Below are 16,718 nucleotides of genomic sequence, written 5' to 3' on the forward strand. Positions count from 1 at the left end.
CAATATCAGGACTTCCACACCTGGGCAAATGATCACCTCAATGGCGAGATTTAAATGTGGTCCAGACTTCCCCTACTGTCTGGATGATATTGACTTTCATGGTTAGGTTTTGTGTTCGTTCTTATTAAAATGCAAGTCTGGGAAGAACATACCAGCTCCACGCTGTGATTTATGCGTGCCTGCCAAACTTTCAAGGCAAAACTAAGTCTCCAAATTTACATATTGATGCTATGTGCAGTTGGGATCTCTGGGTGAGAGCTCATGAGGGTGAAGCTCCCACTCTTCATTTGTGATGCTCTCTTCCATGTCATTTTGTAATAAGAAAACCCTTTTCACATGCCTAAGAGGTGCCAGCATCATCCTGTTGGACTCCTCAGCCTCCAGATCCACAAACCAATCCAAACTCCTCTTATTGTCTAGGAAATTCCAAATCTAAAGTATTCTGTCATAGCAAAAGACTAAACCATTACACGTCAAGGATCTGGGAGGACTTTTGATGAACAGGGCTTTGGACACAAAGATGAGGGATGCATTGGGACACTTCTGAGCAATAAAGACAGAGATCAGACCACTAGATACACTGGGGACACACTATCTGTATCATGGCTCTTCTAAAGAGTTCATGTTATATGGCCCTGTAAGTTCAGGTAAGCCAATTTGTACCAGGTATTCCAAAAGTACTGGGTAATTCTTCAGTCACACACTGAAAGCGTTGCATCTGTGGAAAATCACAAGAAGCTTAGTTTTTTATCTCACCCAGTCCCATGGCACAAAAAGCACCAAGAGAGTCAAATGGTGAATTAATAAGCACAGACTGTGATACTCAGTTTCTTAGCAGCTGGCTCCAGGTTGATACATATATATCATCTGTTGTAGCCATATATGTTCATTTTTGAATACCCTTATATCCTTGACTATTAAAATTAATATGGCCATCTACAAAAGCTATTCACTATAGAGAAAAAAATTACTGTGCAGTTTTCTCTAAAAAAAAAAAAAGATTTCTAACCAGAACCACTACCTAAGGTAGGCTGAAGGTGGCTTTAAAATCTGTATTTCACTAAGTTCTTAGGCCACAACTTAGAGGGGACTTTCTTGTTTGTCTTGGGTGGTAGATGTGTACCTACTATCTCAGATTCACCTGTTAAAGAGGTTCCAGTTGGAACCACTCTTTTGTTTGTCTCTGTCCCTTGCTCCCCAGCTGCTTCCTTACTACAATTTGCAATTAAACCAGCAGAACTAGGCCATTGTGTGACTCCTGGAAATGTAGTAGTCTTAACTCCAGTTAAGACAGTGGGCAAGCCTCTTGAGATGCTCATACCACACAGAGATGCTGAGAAAGCAGGGCTGCACAAAGAGATAAACTAATTTGACTTCTCACAGTCAAGTAAAGGCCCACAGTGTAGGCCTATGGGAAGTGGATCTGTGGGAGAAATTGGGAGCGCCCTCTAGCTTTCATAAGTTTGCCTTTCTTGTATCTTGGGTTTTTTTGTTTTTTTTTTAAGCATAGCCATGTTTCCTTTACACACACACACACACACACACACACACACACACACACACATACACACATACACACACCATACACACACACACACACACCATTTTTCCAAACAATCTTTGCTTAGTTTCTATTTAAATTTCCCTAGTTAGACTTGATTGAGGCCAGATTCTAGAAGAATACCTTGGTTGACATGTGAATATTGGCTCCTTTTTCCAGAAGTAAGGTGACCATATCTGTGTGCCCCTCTTGTGAGGCCAGATGCAGTGGAGTGACCCCTTGCTTTGTCACAGTGTTAGTCTCGGCTCCGTAGTTCAGTAGTGTGGAAGCTATCTGCATTTGATTCTTCTTGGCAGCAATGTGTAAAGGAGTGTAGCCATTCTACAGCAGAAACAAACAAATAAAAAAAAAGATAGATATGACACACACATGCACATACGCATCACACACAGAGAGAACACACAGAAAGTGTTCAAATATTCATCTCCAATGGAAATAATAAAGTATAACCAGGCCAGGAAAGATAAATGTAAGCTGACAGTTAATTCAAACTCTTAGTCACAAAATGTTTTCATCTAACCATACCCAGTCTTTGCAACCAAAGACAAAAGATCCCCCCCGCCCCATTATACTGTGGAACAGATACAGACACAAAAGCATCAAATCTGAAAGTCTCTTCATAGTTGGGTTCTCTCCAGAACAGGAAAAGAAAGTACAGCTGCTGTGGGCTATAGCCTTTCAACACCTGGTGGAGGGGTCGCCTGTGTCTGGAGACTCATCTAGACTCTTCTCTAGTCCAGGATAAGTATCCCATTCCTTCAGTTATTCCTGACCCTTTGGCCATTCTAGTCCTCTCTCCCTGAAAGATGACCGGTTCTGAGCTGACTATGATCTACCCATAATGCTCCTGGGTCATGCAGTTTCCCACCACTGAATTCTACACATCAGATATTACTTTGACCGCCCAGAATCAATTTGAGTAAGTCTATGGTATTGCTACAATACTTGTCCTCAAATGGCTCTAACTGGAGTATTTTTTCCACTCCTTGAGCAAATGCTAATGAAGGCCTAGAATAAGCTGGGTTCTGTGATGTCTGAAGAAACACAGAGGTGGATAAGATTTGTGCTGTTAGGAGCTTAATGTAATAGGACTGTTTTGCAATCATGGTAAACATTTTAAAATATGATCTTTGAATATATTTTTAAATGAGTGACTGAAGGTTGTGGCAATCATGTTTTGTTTTGTTTTGTTTTTTAAATATAAACACATTCGGAAACAGCATAAGCTGTAGATGATAGATACACACCAAGACAGTGTCGGTAGTTTTGAGACCCACTTAAAAGTATCAACAATGCAGTTGACCCGCATGAACATTTAAAAGGCAAAGAAACAAGAGACTCTTTACAGGAGCTGAGTGAAAAGCTTGATGTTAGAAGGAACGAAGGCATGAAAGGTTATGTATTATAAGCAGGAAGGAAAAACCTATAGGGCCTTTATCAGGTTACATCTCTCAGTGCCTAAAACACTGACTGCTAGTAACAAGAATAATCTCCACAAGCCGATACACACGATACACACTCCCAGTTGATAACTGCTGACTCTAAAGATTGCAAAAGAAAAAAAAAAGGAGGGTCTTAGACAGAGCAATTGGTAGAAACAGTTATTATTACTGTTTCATGGCAGTATTTGAACGCAAGGCCCACGGATACTGGGATGACAGCTACATGGCGCTTAGCACTCCTAGGCTGTGGTCCTCACCTTGGCAGTGGCGTGAGGGGAAGCACCCTTCTCCAGCAGCAGCAGCGCCACCTTCTGGTTGTCATAATGAGCAGCAACATGGAGCGGGGTAAGGCCATTCTGTAAAGGTGGTGTTTGAATCTCAGCGTTAATACATTAGTGTCAGCTACTCTGAAGCTACCAGGATGCATGGGGGGTGCTATCAATTAACTACATGTTAATTAATTAATATGGTCAATAGAAAGGTAATTTTCATATTAGAAACACAACTCAAAATGAAAACGTTTGCGCTGAAAATTAGCAAAGGGCAGCTTTCTGGTTCCAACAAATAAATCTAAATTTCTGTGTACATCATAATGATTCTTAACATAGAGATGCTGTGGGAACTTTAGGATAAGAATACATATTTGAGGCATGCAAAAAAAAAAACCTCTAAGTTGCAGTGCACAAGGAAGATAAGGGGTATGTATACTTTGAACATGGGTATTTGGTGTACTTTTGCCTCGTACATTAATCTTTATTTCTGGTGAGTGATAAGAATGAGACAACACAGTCCAATGATGAAAATATACTATAGAAATCACTTACCTTCCCTGCTGAGTCTGCAGCTGCGCGGCGTTGCAAGAGAAGTTTTGCCACATCTAGGCTTCCATACTTGGCTGCTACATGCAGGGGAGTGAAACCTTTCTATAGTGCAACAAAGAAAAGTGAAAATTAGGTGGGGGTTCCCCCCCCCTCAATTACTTACAAAATTTCTGTTGACCCACAAAGCAAACACTGTTGGTTTTCCATTTGTGAAAAATGGTGGCGTGAAACCCACCTATAGTTATAGGGTTAGGAATAGCATTTAACCAGACCTGGAAGGAGCTTTGTGGGGCTTGATGGAGCAAACGGCAAGAAAATGTATCAGAACGCTTGGAGACTGGAGCTTGTTATTAACAGACCCGAGGCTCATAATCTCCACTGATGTCAGTAAACAGCTCTGATTTGTGAACAGAAAGAAAAGCACCAAAAAGCATGCCTTTCGTCTTGCCTCTAACATGAGTGCGACCAAGTGAACAGCTGCCTTCGATTTCATATAGCCCTTTCATAATACTTTTAATTCCAAAATTTGTTTATAATATTTAGGAAGCTTGGGCTAAAAAGAAATCAATCATTCAATTCAGCTGATGTGTTTTCTCCAAAACTGGCCAGATAAAATGATCTACAGAATAAAAACATATCCTATTAAAAACATTTTTTACACACTAATCTTTGTCCTCTTTTCCCAGAAGACATTGCTCTCCAAAAACCAATCCCTCTAAGTCAAATCCATTGTCCTGGCGTGCCACTGGCTGACTAACTCTAAATAGTTAGCCACACTGAAGCTAACAATATGCTTCTAAAAGATGCTTGCCCTACACATTTTATGAGCATATACTAATGTCCCGTGAACCTAGCCAACAGCAGTACTTTAATGAGCAGCATTCTATAAATAATGTGAGTCCCAGCCCTGAAACCTCCAGGTGGCACAGCTCCTGCACTGTGATGTTAGCCCACCCTCCTGGACAAATGCTGCAGCACATGCCTTTCTGGAACAACAGTGGGAGTTAGAAGATTCTAACACTAACTGGGCGCAGAAAATAAACCCAGCTGACACTTACTTCTTCACTGGGTTTAAGTCCCCATCAAAAGCACAGAACATCTCCCAAGAACCAATACTGCCTTCATGGTGTCACCAGATCAATTATTGTTAATTAAAATGACATTTTAATTTCTATTTAAAAAACATAAACATTTGGTCTTAGGAAGTTCTTGGAAGAGAGTGAATCTTCTGGCTTTTTTCCTGTGCGAGACAAATGTAGGAATCATTTCATTCTTTTCCACAGAAGTTCACTCGCTGTCGAGGCTCTGCTCCCTGTACTCCACATACACAAGGGTTAGAAGGTGCTTGCTTGGGATAAACTAGATTTCTCAGACACAACCTCATGTGGAGGAAGAGGAAAAAATAACCTTACAGTCCAGTTGAGGTTGTGCCAACTCCTTTGCACACTTTGGAAATCTTTATTAAATAAAACTGCCTGGCATTTTCACTGCAGAATGCCCAGGGCTAGAAGGCACCTCTTGACTCACAGGGTCACTTTTTTCCATGGGACTCTCATCAGAGCTTCATCTCCCTCTGGTATTTATAAACACTTAAGTGGCTTTAATGACAATGAGTCACCCAGCATTCAGTCCACCTCGGTTGCTAAATTATTCTGTTTAGCAATTGTTTCTATTTTATTACCCTACTGTACTATGGAATTGGTTTTTTTTTTTCAATCTTAAAAATCTTTGAATGACAGGTGACTACTTTCTAGTCCTTTACTTTTAAATGTATTAATTCTATTTCTTTGGATCCTCATCAATTGCGATGGCTGCCAAACCTCTTGGGTTACCATCATCATTGTATGTTTGTTGCTCTGTGTCTAAGTTCTGAGTTTTTCTTTCTTTCTTTCTTTCTTTCTTTTTTTTAATAGAAAGACATTTATTTTTATTTTTAATAAAATAAGCAAAATTACATTTGTATCTGTTTTTCTTTCTGAAGAAAATTTTAAAGTGCATTCATCTTTCCAGATGTAACAATTTAAAAATGCATCAGCTTCCTACGTCAGAACATTTTAGAAGATAAATGTATTTTTATTTTATGTATAAGAATGTGTGCCTGAATGTAGGACTATGCAGCACCTTTGGAGACCAGTAGAGGGCGGTCCCGGAAACAGAGTTACAGATGGCTGTACATTGCTTTGTGAGAGCCAGGGTCTATGTAGGAGCAGCGAGCGCTCTCCACTGTAGCCCTATCTATCCAGCTCTGTGTCAGAACATTTTTGATGCAGCATGCCTGTGCTGACAGGAACTGGGGGTGGGGGGGGGGGTGAGGCTGCTCTCACTTCTGAGGACTCAGAGGCCACACCATTACTTCATCCAGACTTGGTAACTTCCTCCCTGGCCCCTCCAGGCACAGTATTTACTCTCACTTACTGAAAGCCAGATTTTTTTTAATGGCATTTTAATTAATCTGAACTGCTACTGTGTGTCAGGGGGTGGGGGTGGGGGAGATGGGGTTCTTTGCCCGGAGACAAGCTCATGTATTCTAGGGTTCTACTTGCCTTGTTTTTCTTTTGCACTAGCTCAATGTAATTTGCTCCAGCTCTTTGGGCATGTTCATGTGTTATTGTAACTTGCTTCCATGTAGTGAATTTCTAGTGGAAAATATCCAAGAGAAAGGGAGAGTTGCCCTGTACCACCATGGAACCTTGAACATCGGATTTGGGATAGTATAGACTTTGTTCGGTGTTAGTATAACTCCTGAACTGTTTAGTCACTGTAGGGCACCTGAGCCTGGTAAAGGTCGGTGTAGTGGTTTGAGTAAGTGTCCCTCATTGACCCAGGTATCTGAACACTTGATCCCCAGTTGAGGGAAATCTTTGGCAGAGTTATGGAACCTTTAGGTTCAGTCTTGCCTTACTCCCCATTCTTTCAAAGCTTCCCAGTGAGCTGATGATGTGCAGCCACCCGTTGCCATGCCATCCCTGACACTGTTATGAACATCTACTTTCTGGATTCATAAGCTGCAAAACAATCTCTCTTATATAAGCTGCTTTTGGTCATGATATTTTATCTTAGCAACAAAAAGCAACTGACGCAGTCAGACACTACAAAGGAGACAAGAAGCCACGTGATGGGGTTAGCATTGGGAGCAGCAGGATGGAGCCAGGGGAGCTGTCACCCAGGAAATAGTACTACTGTTCTAATGCAGTATTTTCTACCACATTAGTGATGGCAGTTCAACATATTTGGGAATTCTCCCTTCTTTTTTTTTTTTCTCTAAAGGATATATTTTATAGTAGAAAGGAAATAAAAAGTAGACTTTGCTTTGTGGTAATGATATCGTGATAATTACATTTCTGGATATCTATACCAGATGCAACCAGAACATTAATTAGAAAATGGGAATACAGGGATCTTCCTTGAAGATGCTCTGTAAAATTTTGCAATCCCCTCTCATCATTTAGACTGTAGCCTAAAGTACTCAGAGAAAGAAACAAGCCAGAGGCCTGACAGAAGTTTTCCCTCCCCGAAGCTCTTCTGCAGTTGAGCAAAAGCTTGACTTGGCACTTGCCTTCTCTTACTCATCCCCCTTACCTTGGTAGCCAAGGAGTGAGCTGCTCCGGCTTCCAGGAGGACAGAGGCCACATCGACCTGTCCTTCCCGAGCTGAGATGTGCAGTGGTGTGTACCCATTTGTCGTGGCTGCGTCTGGGTGAGCCATGTGTTGTAGAAGCAGCTGGACAATTTCTGTCTTACCCAGGCGGGAGGCAATATGTAAAGGCGTCTGTTCCTCCTGCAACTCAAGGCAAGTGGTCAGTTAGGTCCTGCCAAACCCAACCTAACTAGTAACGCGTGCTTCTCAAACACTTGTATCTTCTTCCTCCAGTCTCTGGGAACTTCCACTCAAAACCAAACTGTTATCACTCTGCCATGGCTTTATTTGTATTTGTTATAGAAGTAATCGATTTGATCACAAAAATTTCTCTTAACATTTTTAAAAGATTGTATACATCTGTTTATGTGTATGAGAGCATGTATGGCAGTGCACCCTGCATGTACAGTTGCCATGGAAGCCAGAAGAGACATCAGAGACCCCAGAACTGGAGTTATAGCCCGATGTGAGCTGTTATGTGGATGTGGAAACCAAACTCCAGTCTTGTGCAAAGACAGCAGGTCCTCTTCACCACTAAGCCCTTCCATTAGACCGTTAAAAAAGCAAGTGTGTACATTCATAAATTTGGTAATTGTTTGGTGAACACACAAAACCATCTCCTAACTCCTTATGTCTTCAACCCTCTCTTATGGTTACTTAACAGGAGAACTTGTGATTTTGAAGGAGAAAGAAAGCGAGTCCAGAAATCCTAAGACCTAGATTCTCCTCCAAGAGCTTTCCCCAAGAGGCGTGATTCATTCTGGGAACTGGATCAAGAGAAAAGACCCAAGGAACCTGGAAAATGCTATTTCCACTTCCCTCTGAGCCAAGGACACAAATGCTGGCCATTTTGTTCCCGGAGAACTGCGGATAAAGACTGCATTGTAATATGATTTAAAGAGATGCTGTTCCACAAAGCTTTGCAGATGGGCCTGCGAAGCACATCCAGGACTTCAAAGATGAAATGGAACTCTGGCAAAAAGAAGAGAGAGTGCACTCTCTGCCAAGTGTTTTTTTTGTCTAGAAACACAGAGGATGGAGCTGAGGAGAAGAGGCAGGAAGGACATATTCAGCAAGGCTCACGAGACCACCTGACTCCAACTTATAGTCATGAATAATGTCCTCGAGGTTAAAAGAACTGGAAAAAGAACCACAGTCTCTTATAAAAATAAAATTGAGTGTACCCCTAGGGATGCAAAGAGGTGTGTCTTTATAATCTTCCCCTGGGTAAGTTATCATAAAAGTGGGGAAGAGCAAGTTGGCCAGGGAGAAAGGTGAATGAAGAAAAAAAATTATAATAAATCTGTTCAAATAAATATAATACTTTAACAGTATTTTTTAGGTCTATAGGACGAAATGAAATAGCATCATATGAATTTCAAAGTAGGAGAAATTAATAAGCAATAGCAATGCAATTATTTTACCAATAGACTTGGAGTTATATACAAATCTACAATTCACAACTTTCTTTCATGTAAGATGCATATATGACTTGTCCTACAATAGGTACCAAAAGAAAGCCAAGGAGAATGTGTCACTGAACAGTTTTTTTTCCAGATGAAGTGAACAAGAACGCAATGAGGTCTCAAAGACTGCCCAAGGTCATTAAGCTATAAAAACAGACACTAAAGATAGACACAGTAAAATGACCATGAAGGAAATGACCAGAACAAGATGATTTTTGACAGGAGTGAACAGAACAGAAATGAGTAAGAGGTGAGCAAAGCAACCAGTGTCACGTCAGGACCCTGAGAGAAGCTTTGGTGACTGCAGCTGGGTTCTCTCTGAGGCCTCTGCTGGGACAGCCCAATGAGGTGGCCAGAGAAACCGATACACTCAAATGCAGATTAAGTTTTTAGGTAATTAAATTTTGTGTGTATGGGACAATCATGGGTGTTGGAGAGCAGGGGAAGATTGGGGTGATGGTGACCTTTGGATCTCTAGTCAACAAACAACCTGGACCTGGTAGTGGTTACTGGGACATGGTTAAATGATTAACTATACTTTCCTGGCTCTCAGACCCCAGAGGAGTAAAGTATGTGTTTGATTGAATGATTGCTTGTTTACATAAAAGTTAATAAATGTCTCCCCTACTTTGAAAGTAGCTTGATATATTCCCATCGGAAAGTAGAAAAGAAAACATAAATTCTGCTAAGGAAATCTTTTGATCTTTAAGTGGGTATAGAGGGATTTTTTTAGGTTTGAGCAATTATTTGTTTCTAGAGCTGCAAAACTTGTATCTGTTGACCCAGGCTAAAGTTAATGGAAACCAAGTCAAAGAAGAGGTGGGGAAGGGGGTGGATCAGACTCTCAAGAATGGGCAAAGTCACGAGGAATCATGGTCCCCTGACCCTTTCCAATGCAAGGCTTTCCTTCTCACAAAGCACAAATGACTAGGCCATGGCCTAGACAGGAAGTACGTGGTCCCTGCCTCACTACGGATGCTTGCTGTTTATTTTGCTCCTAGGCAACCAAAATCAGGGAGACTTGCTGAGTCCCAACTTTTTCCAAAAAGACAGAAAGAACAGCTGGGTCAAGGTTTTAAAGCTACTAATGGTCCAAAAACCCAGATCTATTGGCAGCTGAGCAAAAATTTTGCAGCTACATTTCAAATTAGCTTAAGCCCAGGGGTCCTGCCATTGCTCAGACCCAAAGGCAAAGGCCAGGCCCACAACTGTGCCAACAGAACAAGTCTCTAAACAAGACGGATCCCAGGAGGCAGACCTTGGTGGGCTTCTGACTTAAATCTACTGAAGACAATGGCAAAGAGGGTCTGCCTGAGGGGAAGGGCCAAGGCCAACACATGGCTCACCGAGGGACGAATGAAGTGATGCTCTGTTGCTCTGCCTGCCAATCGGTCTGGGAACGTATGTCTCATGCTCTGGGCTGACAAGAACGTGCTACCTGTGCTTCTGTTCTTTTGGGGGGATGGTGCTGGGCACTGCCTTGCTGGTCTATTTGGGTGCCCTAGCAATGAGCTCCAACTTCAGCCAAAGCTTTCACTTATAAAAGTAAAAACATTATTGTGATCACATGTATTTCCTTTGGTTATATATTGAAAGTAGGGAAAACACGATTGGTTGATTGCTTGTATACATAAAAGTTAATAAATGTCTCCCCTACTATTAAAGTAGTTTGGTATATTCCCATCTGAAAGTGGAAAAGAAAACATAAACTCCGCTAAGAAAATCCTTTAATCTTTAAGTGGGTACAGAAGGATTTTCTGTAGCCTTTGGCTAAATGACAATGGCATACTACTTCAAAAGTCTACATAGTGAACTACAGACAACTAGGAGCTCTTGCACATGCGCCCAGTGTAGTTAATGACTAGAATTTGAAGACATTTCCTCTTCCAGAAGGGATAAGTACCAAAATAGTGGTATTAGAATAAGAAGGGAAATTTCCGTGTGTATGTGTCTAGGGGGTAGAACCATCCATATTTGCTTGTTTTCCTGCCCAGTGCCTGATCACTCTCTTCTGAGAGCCGTGCTTCTTTTTTTTTTTTTTTTTTTTTTTTTTTTGGTGGAGGTAGACATCTCAGAGTTCTTACTGCTCTATATGAGATGTCATTCATTGCATTCCAACCCCTAAATAGATTGTGCCATAAGCCGGGACCAGGATTGATCCCAGGCTCTGGGGTAGAATATGACTAGAAACCACTCTTTTTCTTGGTGTGGGGGCAGAAGGAGAGCTAGAAAACAGGGATAGATCTGCACTCAGAAATGAGAGCCTAAGATCATGACAGCTTGCTGGCTTCCTTCTGCAAGCCACATGCCAGTCCGTGGGACTTCACTGGGGGAGGAATTACTGTCTCCCTGCAGAGCCAGTTAGAAGAAAAGTCTCAGGGCCACGGGAGAAATTCCTTTTACTCCAATTCTGAGCCCACAGTTCATCAGTGAAATCTTGAATTTTAGGACACTAAACTACCCTTCCATACAAGGCTCACTGAACATAAAATAACTTGTGTGAAAATGTTTTATGAGTCATATAACATTAAGCAAATGTTAATGAAATTGCAAGTTTCTAGGAAAACACTAAGGGATTAGGTTAAACAAAGGCCAAAATCTCATGGCCCAAATGCACCTGAAAACAAGGCATAAAAGGGAAATCCTGGCTCTAAATTGCTATAAATATCACAGTAGTATATCTTGAGATAGGAGTCGTTGGCATGGACTGGGAACTTGTTAGGTATGCAGGAAAGTGCCCCAGCCTGCAATGAAGAAGGTACATTGTGGCTACTACACAAAGTAGCATTTGGAGAGCAGGGACCTTGTTCATAATAGAGAGATGTTATGCTAAGGGATCTCAAGTGCATCTGGGAATATAAATGGTAAAGACTGAAAAGAAGAAGAAATAATAGCAGGTGAAACTTATATTGAAAAATAGAAAGAAGTAGCTGTTTCTTTATGAAGAGTAAATGTGACTGCAAAGGAGAGAAAAAAAGATGAAACCTTCATGCCAAATACATAAAATGTTTAGTGAACACCACAGAATTCCACAGGAAGGAGGCTCCAACTAGTCCTGTAAGTGTGGAGTTCCAGACTGCATCCAAAGATGTTCATCTCCTAGCTAGTTAGCTTCGGCTGTCAAGTTGACACAGTCAGAGTTATCTAGGGGGGGGGGCGGGGTCTCAGCTGGAGGACTACTGGCCTATGGGCTCATCTATGGGGTGTTTTCTTGATTGTTGACTGATACGGGAGAGCCCAGGCCACTTTGAGCGGGGCCACCCATGGCAGTGGTCCTGGGTGGTCTAAGAAAGCAGGCTGAGCACAAGTCAGAGGGAGGTTCCAGTAAGCAGTTTTTCTCCATGCTCTGTATAAACCCCTGCTTCTAGGTTCCTGCCCTGACTTCTTCCCTCAATGATTGTGACCTGAAAGTTTAAGATGAAATAAACTCTTTTTCTCTCCAAGTTCTTAGTCATGGTGTTTATCACACCAATAGACAACAAACTAGAGCAGTGTGCCTATAATAATGGATCAAATCAAAATACAAAAACTGTCTGACATATGAGGAAACGAGTAAATATCTTTTCTAAACACAACAAATTTTAATTTGATAGTAATTTAATTAAGAATATTAATAGGATTTATTTTAAAATAAATAAATGAAAAAATCTTACTATTAAATGTGCATTACAAAATGTTACCAGGAACATTATCACAATTTCTAGCATAATTAGAGAAGTTTGTGAGTGTCACTCAACAAGAATTGGTTGGCCATGGAACTTTTTATTTCAGTGCTGGAGTTTGAACCCAGGGCTTTGAGCATGCTGGGAAAAGAACTTTACTAACAGAGCTATTTCTTAAACAGTGAAATCTAGGCAAACTTAAATGAAAACAAGAAAAAAGTCACATCATACAAAGACTACTTGAATAACTAAATCTCCAAAGAAATAAAAACATGATATATCTATAATGATTCCTTCTAAAGATTTGTTTATTTTACATGTATACATGCTTTATCCGCATGTATGTATGTGTACCATATGCTCATGTAAGTCAGAAAGAGAAGTGGAGTTACAGGTGACTGTGAGCCAGCCTGTGGTGCTGGGAATCGAACTCAGGTCCTCTGTAAGAGCAACCAATGCTCTCAGCCACTGAGTCATCTCCCCAGACCCAGTGGTGATTTTTAATGATATATATCGCACCGTGCTTATGTGAAGGATAGAAAGGCAGATGAGATCTCAAACCAAAGTCATACCAGGGCTGCCTGTATACTGTCAATTCCCCCCATGACCACGGAAATCACCATTAAAACGTATGTGGTAACTCTGAAGAGTCTGAGAATGCTATGGAATCCTGCAGAAGACTTGGGGAGTTTGCATCCAAGTCTTATACTTCAAGAACAAAGATGCAGAGGTCGAGTAGCCTGCATTAGATTACTTACAACCTTAACAATTCTGATGTCCAGAGCCATTTTCCTCGTTACGTCATAGTGGTATGGCTGAAGATAAAATAAGTTCTAATGAGCTCATCTAAGATGGAGGAAGGGAGGTCATGGCTAAGTAGTCCATGAGAATCCCAGTGATGTGGACTTCAAATGTTAACAGGACAACACGGAACATGAAAAAAGAAGATACAGTAGGGGCTAGGAAGTGTGGCTACCTTTAGGAAAGAAAGATTGCAATGCAGAGGAAAGAGGATTTTTTTTTAAGGAAGGAAAAAAAAAAAAAACAACCTGTGAGGGATTTAGAACTGCCCAGGGACAAACAAGTGTGATCAGGTGCCTTCCAGTGCCAACTATCCAGGAATAATAAAAATGCCGAGCAGAGAGAGAAAAGGAGACATCACAACAAAAAGGAAGATATAAAACAAGTGAAGAGAAAGCATTAGAACTTTGAAGACATTTTGTTTTTAGGTAACTTGGAAAGAATCAGTATGCAAATCTGATTGTTTCTGATGGTAAGGAATGAGGTTTCGTATACATAGTGCCATCAAGTACAGGCAAGACTTAAATGTACAGAACAAATAAATGTGAAGTGCTTCCTATGAATGAAGACTGCTTACATTGAAGTTGATGCTATAATATACCTCTTGTATGTAAAATTTCTTAAATATAACTACACTCCATTCAAATGTTCCTATAACTTGAGTGTATTTCCACTGCATACATTTATATAATATTTCTTTTTCTAACGTGTTATTGATCCGATGCTCTCACTTTGATGCCCTCCTGTTGCCTGTCAACTTGACTAGATTGAGACACACCCAGAAGACTGGTAGAGCACACTTCTGAGTGTGTTTGTGGGTGGATTCCCAGAGATAACTAAGGGGTGTGGAATAAATTTTCCCTAAGTGTAAACATCACCATCCAAGAGACTTGGGCCTGTGGAAGAACTGCGCTAGCAAAGGCATGCACCCTCTTTGCTTTCCAGGTACTGTGAAGTGTGGCTTTGCCTTGCTGTGCTATTTAGCCTCATACCATGCCCAGAAATATAGAACCATCCAACCATAGTCTCAAATCTATTGGGCCAGTCAGTCCAAATACTTCTTTGTTCCCTTTCAGTTATTTCCTCACATATTTATCTCAGTAATGGAAAGACAACTGATATGTACATTGTGGAATTTCAATGTACTATAAAAGAATGCTGGTGCGCCAGCACCTACCCTGGCTCTGGCATCCACAAGAGCACCATTCCTCAGGAGACAACGGACCACTTCCACCTGCCCGGCCCGGGCCGCCATATGAAGTGCTGTCTCACCACGCTGCCAAAAAACAAAAACAAAAACAAAAACAAAAACAAAAACAAAAACAAAAAAACAGATTACCCAATCATAAATAAACCCACTGCTCTGGACAGCAGAGTCAAGATGTCCCTTTTGGTGAAATTCAGCAAGCTATCCAAGGGTATAAGTGATGTGTGAGAAGGCATAATTGTCCAGTTTAGAAAAATGTAGTTTGCATCTTCTTTCTCTTTAGAAGGACAAATGTTTATAAATAGTTTCCATCAATGACAAACTAGTGAACTTACCCAACCATCCAAGGATACCCCGTGGATTAGCTTCACAATCTTGTGTAACTTACATGGGCCTTGGGTGACGATGTGATCCTTTATCCTATAAACCTAAAATCTGTTATCCATCCCCTTCAATGAGAAACTCCAGATGTCAATGGTCAGCGCATTACAAAAATAAATCACATCGCTTATACCATACATATTTTCTTTTCAAACTTCAAACCTTACTTCTGAGCAAAATCTTTTGTCTGACTTGTCATTTTGCTGTGAAATTAGACTACAACTACTCATACGAGAAACCTACTTTTTCCAGAAGGCACTGCGCTTGTTTTAATGAGCGCATTTGATTATAGATGGTGATGCAGACAGCTACTAAGAGGTGAGTGAGGTAGCTGTTAACAGTTTCGTCTGCTACATGGTCATCATGTCAGTCCTCAGATGTCTATGCCATACCTAGGCCTGACAGACTCCTCAGGAGACAATGAAGAAGGGGGTTAGAGACAAGATATTATTCTCATAGGAAAATCTGTTATTGCTGAAGGGGGCAGGGATTCGGTCATTCCGATAATCCCATAGTTAGAGCACAATATTAGAAGAAAACAAGTTGACTCAGCACAACTGTTCTAGAAGGTAAGCTGACAATAACCAAACAGAAAAACACATTCCACATGAACTAGATTGACTTTTATCTTGCCTGTGTTGGCATGGTAGGTGTCTGAAAAACTCCAGTGAGTAATGCCTTGAGTCTCTGCATAAAGTACTCCAAAATCTAAAAGCTTTAAAGTGGAATTCATGGAGTTCGTTGCTCACTGCTCACTTTTCTCCCCATGAAGACATCCACTGATTATATATATATTATATATTATATGTTATATATTATATATTATATATAAACACATACATATATGTGTATATGTGTGTATGTATGTATGTATGTATGTATGTATGTATGTATGTATGTATGTATATTGGCATGTACACCTCCATACCAGAAGAGGGCATCAGATCACAATGTAGTTGGTTGTGAGCCACCATATGGTGGTTGCTGGGAATTGAACTCAGGACCTCTGGAAGAGCAGACAGTGCTCCTAACCACTGAGCTATCTCTCCAGCTTTTGTGGTTAAGAGAAATGTGTGTCATATGATGCGATTAGAAGGCATCAAACCTTTGCCTTGAATATTCTTTTCTCCACTGACAGCTCATTTGTCTTTTAGTGCCCTTATTTTCTGATAGCAAATTTTTACCTCATAAAGCAAATGTATATGAAACATGTTGTTTTATAAAATGCCATTAGTTAAGATTTCTGTAACTCTCCATATTCATGATGAGAGTTTTCCTCTTTGGACATGAGTTTATGCTTTTTTCTTTTGTCATTCATGCGTGTCTAAATAAATGAGACTGTTGTCTTATGATTACAGGAAGATAAAAACTCAAATTTTTGTTTCTAGGTCTGATGAATGTTAGCTATTTTGCTGTTTGTAGCAATAAGGCAAAGAAATTCTTTTCAGATTATTAAGTCAAATATACTCCCAGGAATTTCTATGTAATGCTGAATTTACATGTTTATTTTTAAGCCACACTTTATTTATAAGGTTTCAAAATATGAAGTCATTTCTAATACTAGTCTTTTAAATATTTTTAAAACCTTACCTATATTAAGTTATCTTTTGGCTTTTCACATTTAAAGTTGATGAGTGACAAATATATTATATAATATATATTTAATAGAAGACACTGAGGTTTATATTCCAAGACAAATTGCATATATACTGACATTTAGTCACCATGCTTTATAAAGATT

The 16,718-nt window shown here is 40.4% G+C and overlaps 1 protein-coding gene across 47 annotated transcripts in view; it reads right to left on the reverse strand.

Moving 5' to 3' along the window:
- The window catches only part of ANK2 (ankyrin 2), a 574,434-nt gene that overhangs the window by 88,840 nt on the left and 468,876 nt on the right, over positions 1–16,718 (reverse strand). For 38 of the 47 annotated variants that reach the window (XM_084755448.1, XM_084755450.1, XM_084755414.1 and 35 more), the window contains 5 exons: positions 14,567–14,665; positions 7,404–7,601; positions 3,828–3,926; positions 3,261–3,359; positions 1,685–1,882 (listed from right to left, as the gene is read on the reverse strand). In XM_084755448.1, the coding sequence (XP_084611574.1) occupies positions 1,685–1,882; positions 3,261–3,359; positions 3,828–3,926; positions 7,404–7,601; positions 14,567–14,665 (693 nt within the window). The remainder of the gene's footprint in view (positions 1–1,684; positions 1,883–3,260; positions 3,360–3,827; positions 3,927–7,403; positions 7,602–14,566; positions 14,666–16,718) is intronic. The other 9 variants (XM_084755441.1, XM_084755443.1, XM_084755453.1 and 6 more) reach the window with 1 other exon arrangement.

This window comes from Acomys minous (genome assembly GCF_964271855.1).
Source record: "Acomys minous genome assembly, chromosome: 14".
Lineage (NCBI taxonomy): Eukaryota > Metazoa > Chordata > Mammalia > Rodentia > Muridae > Acomys > Acomys minous.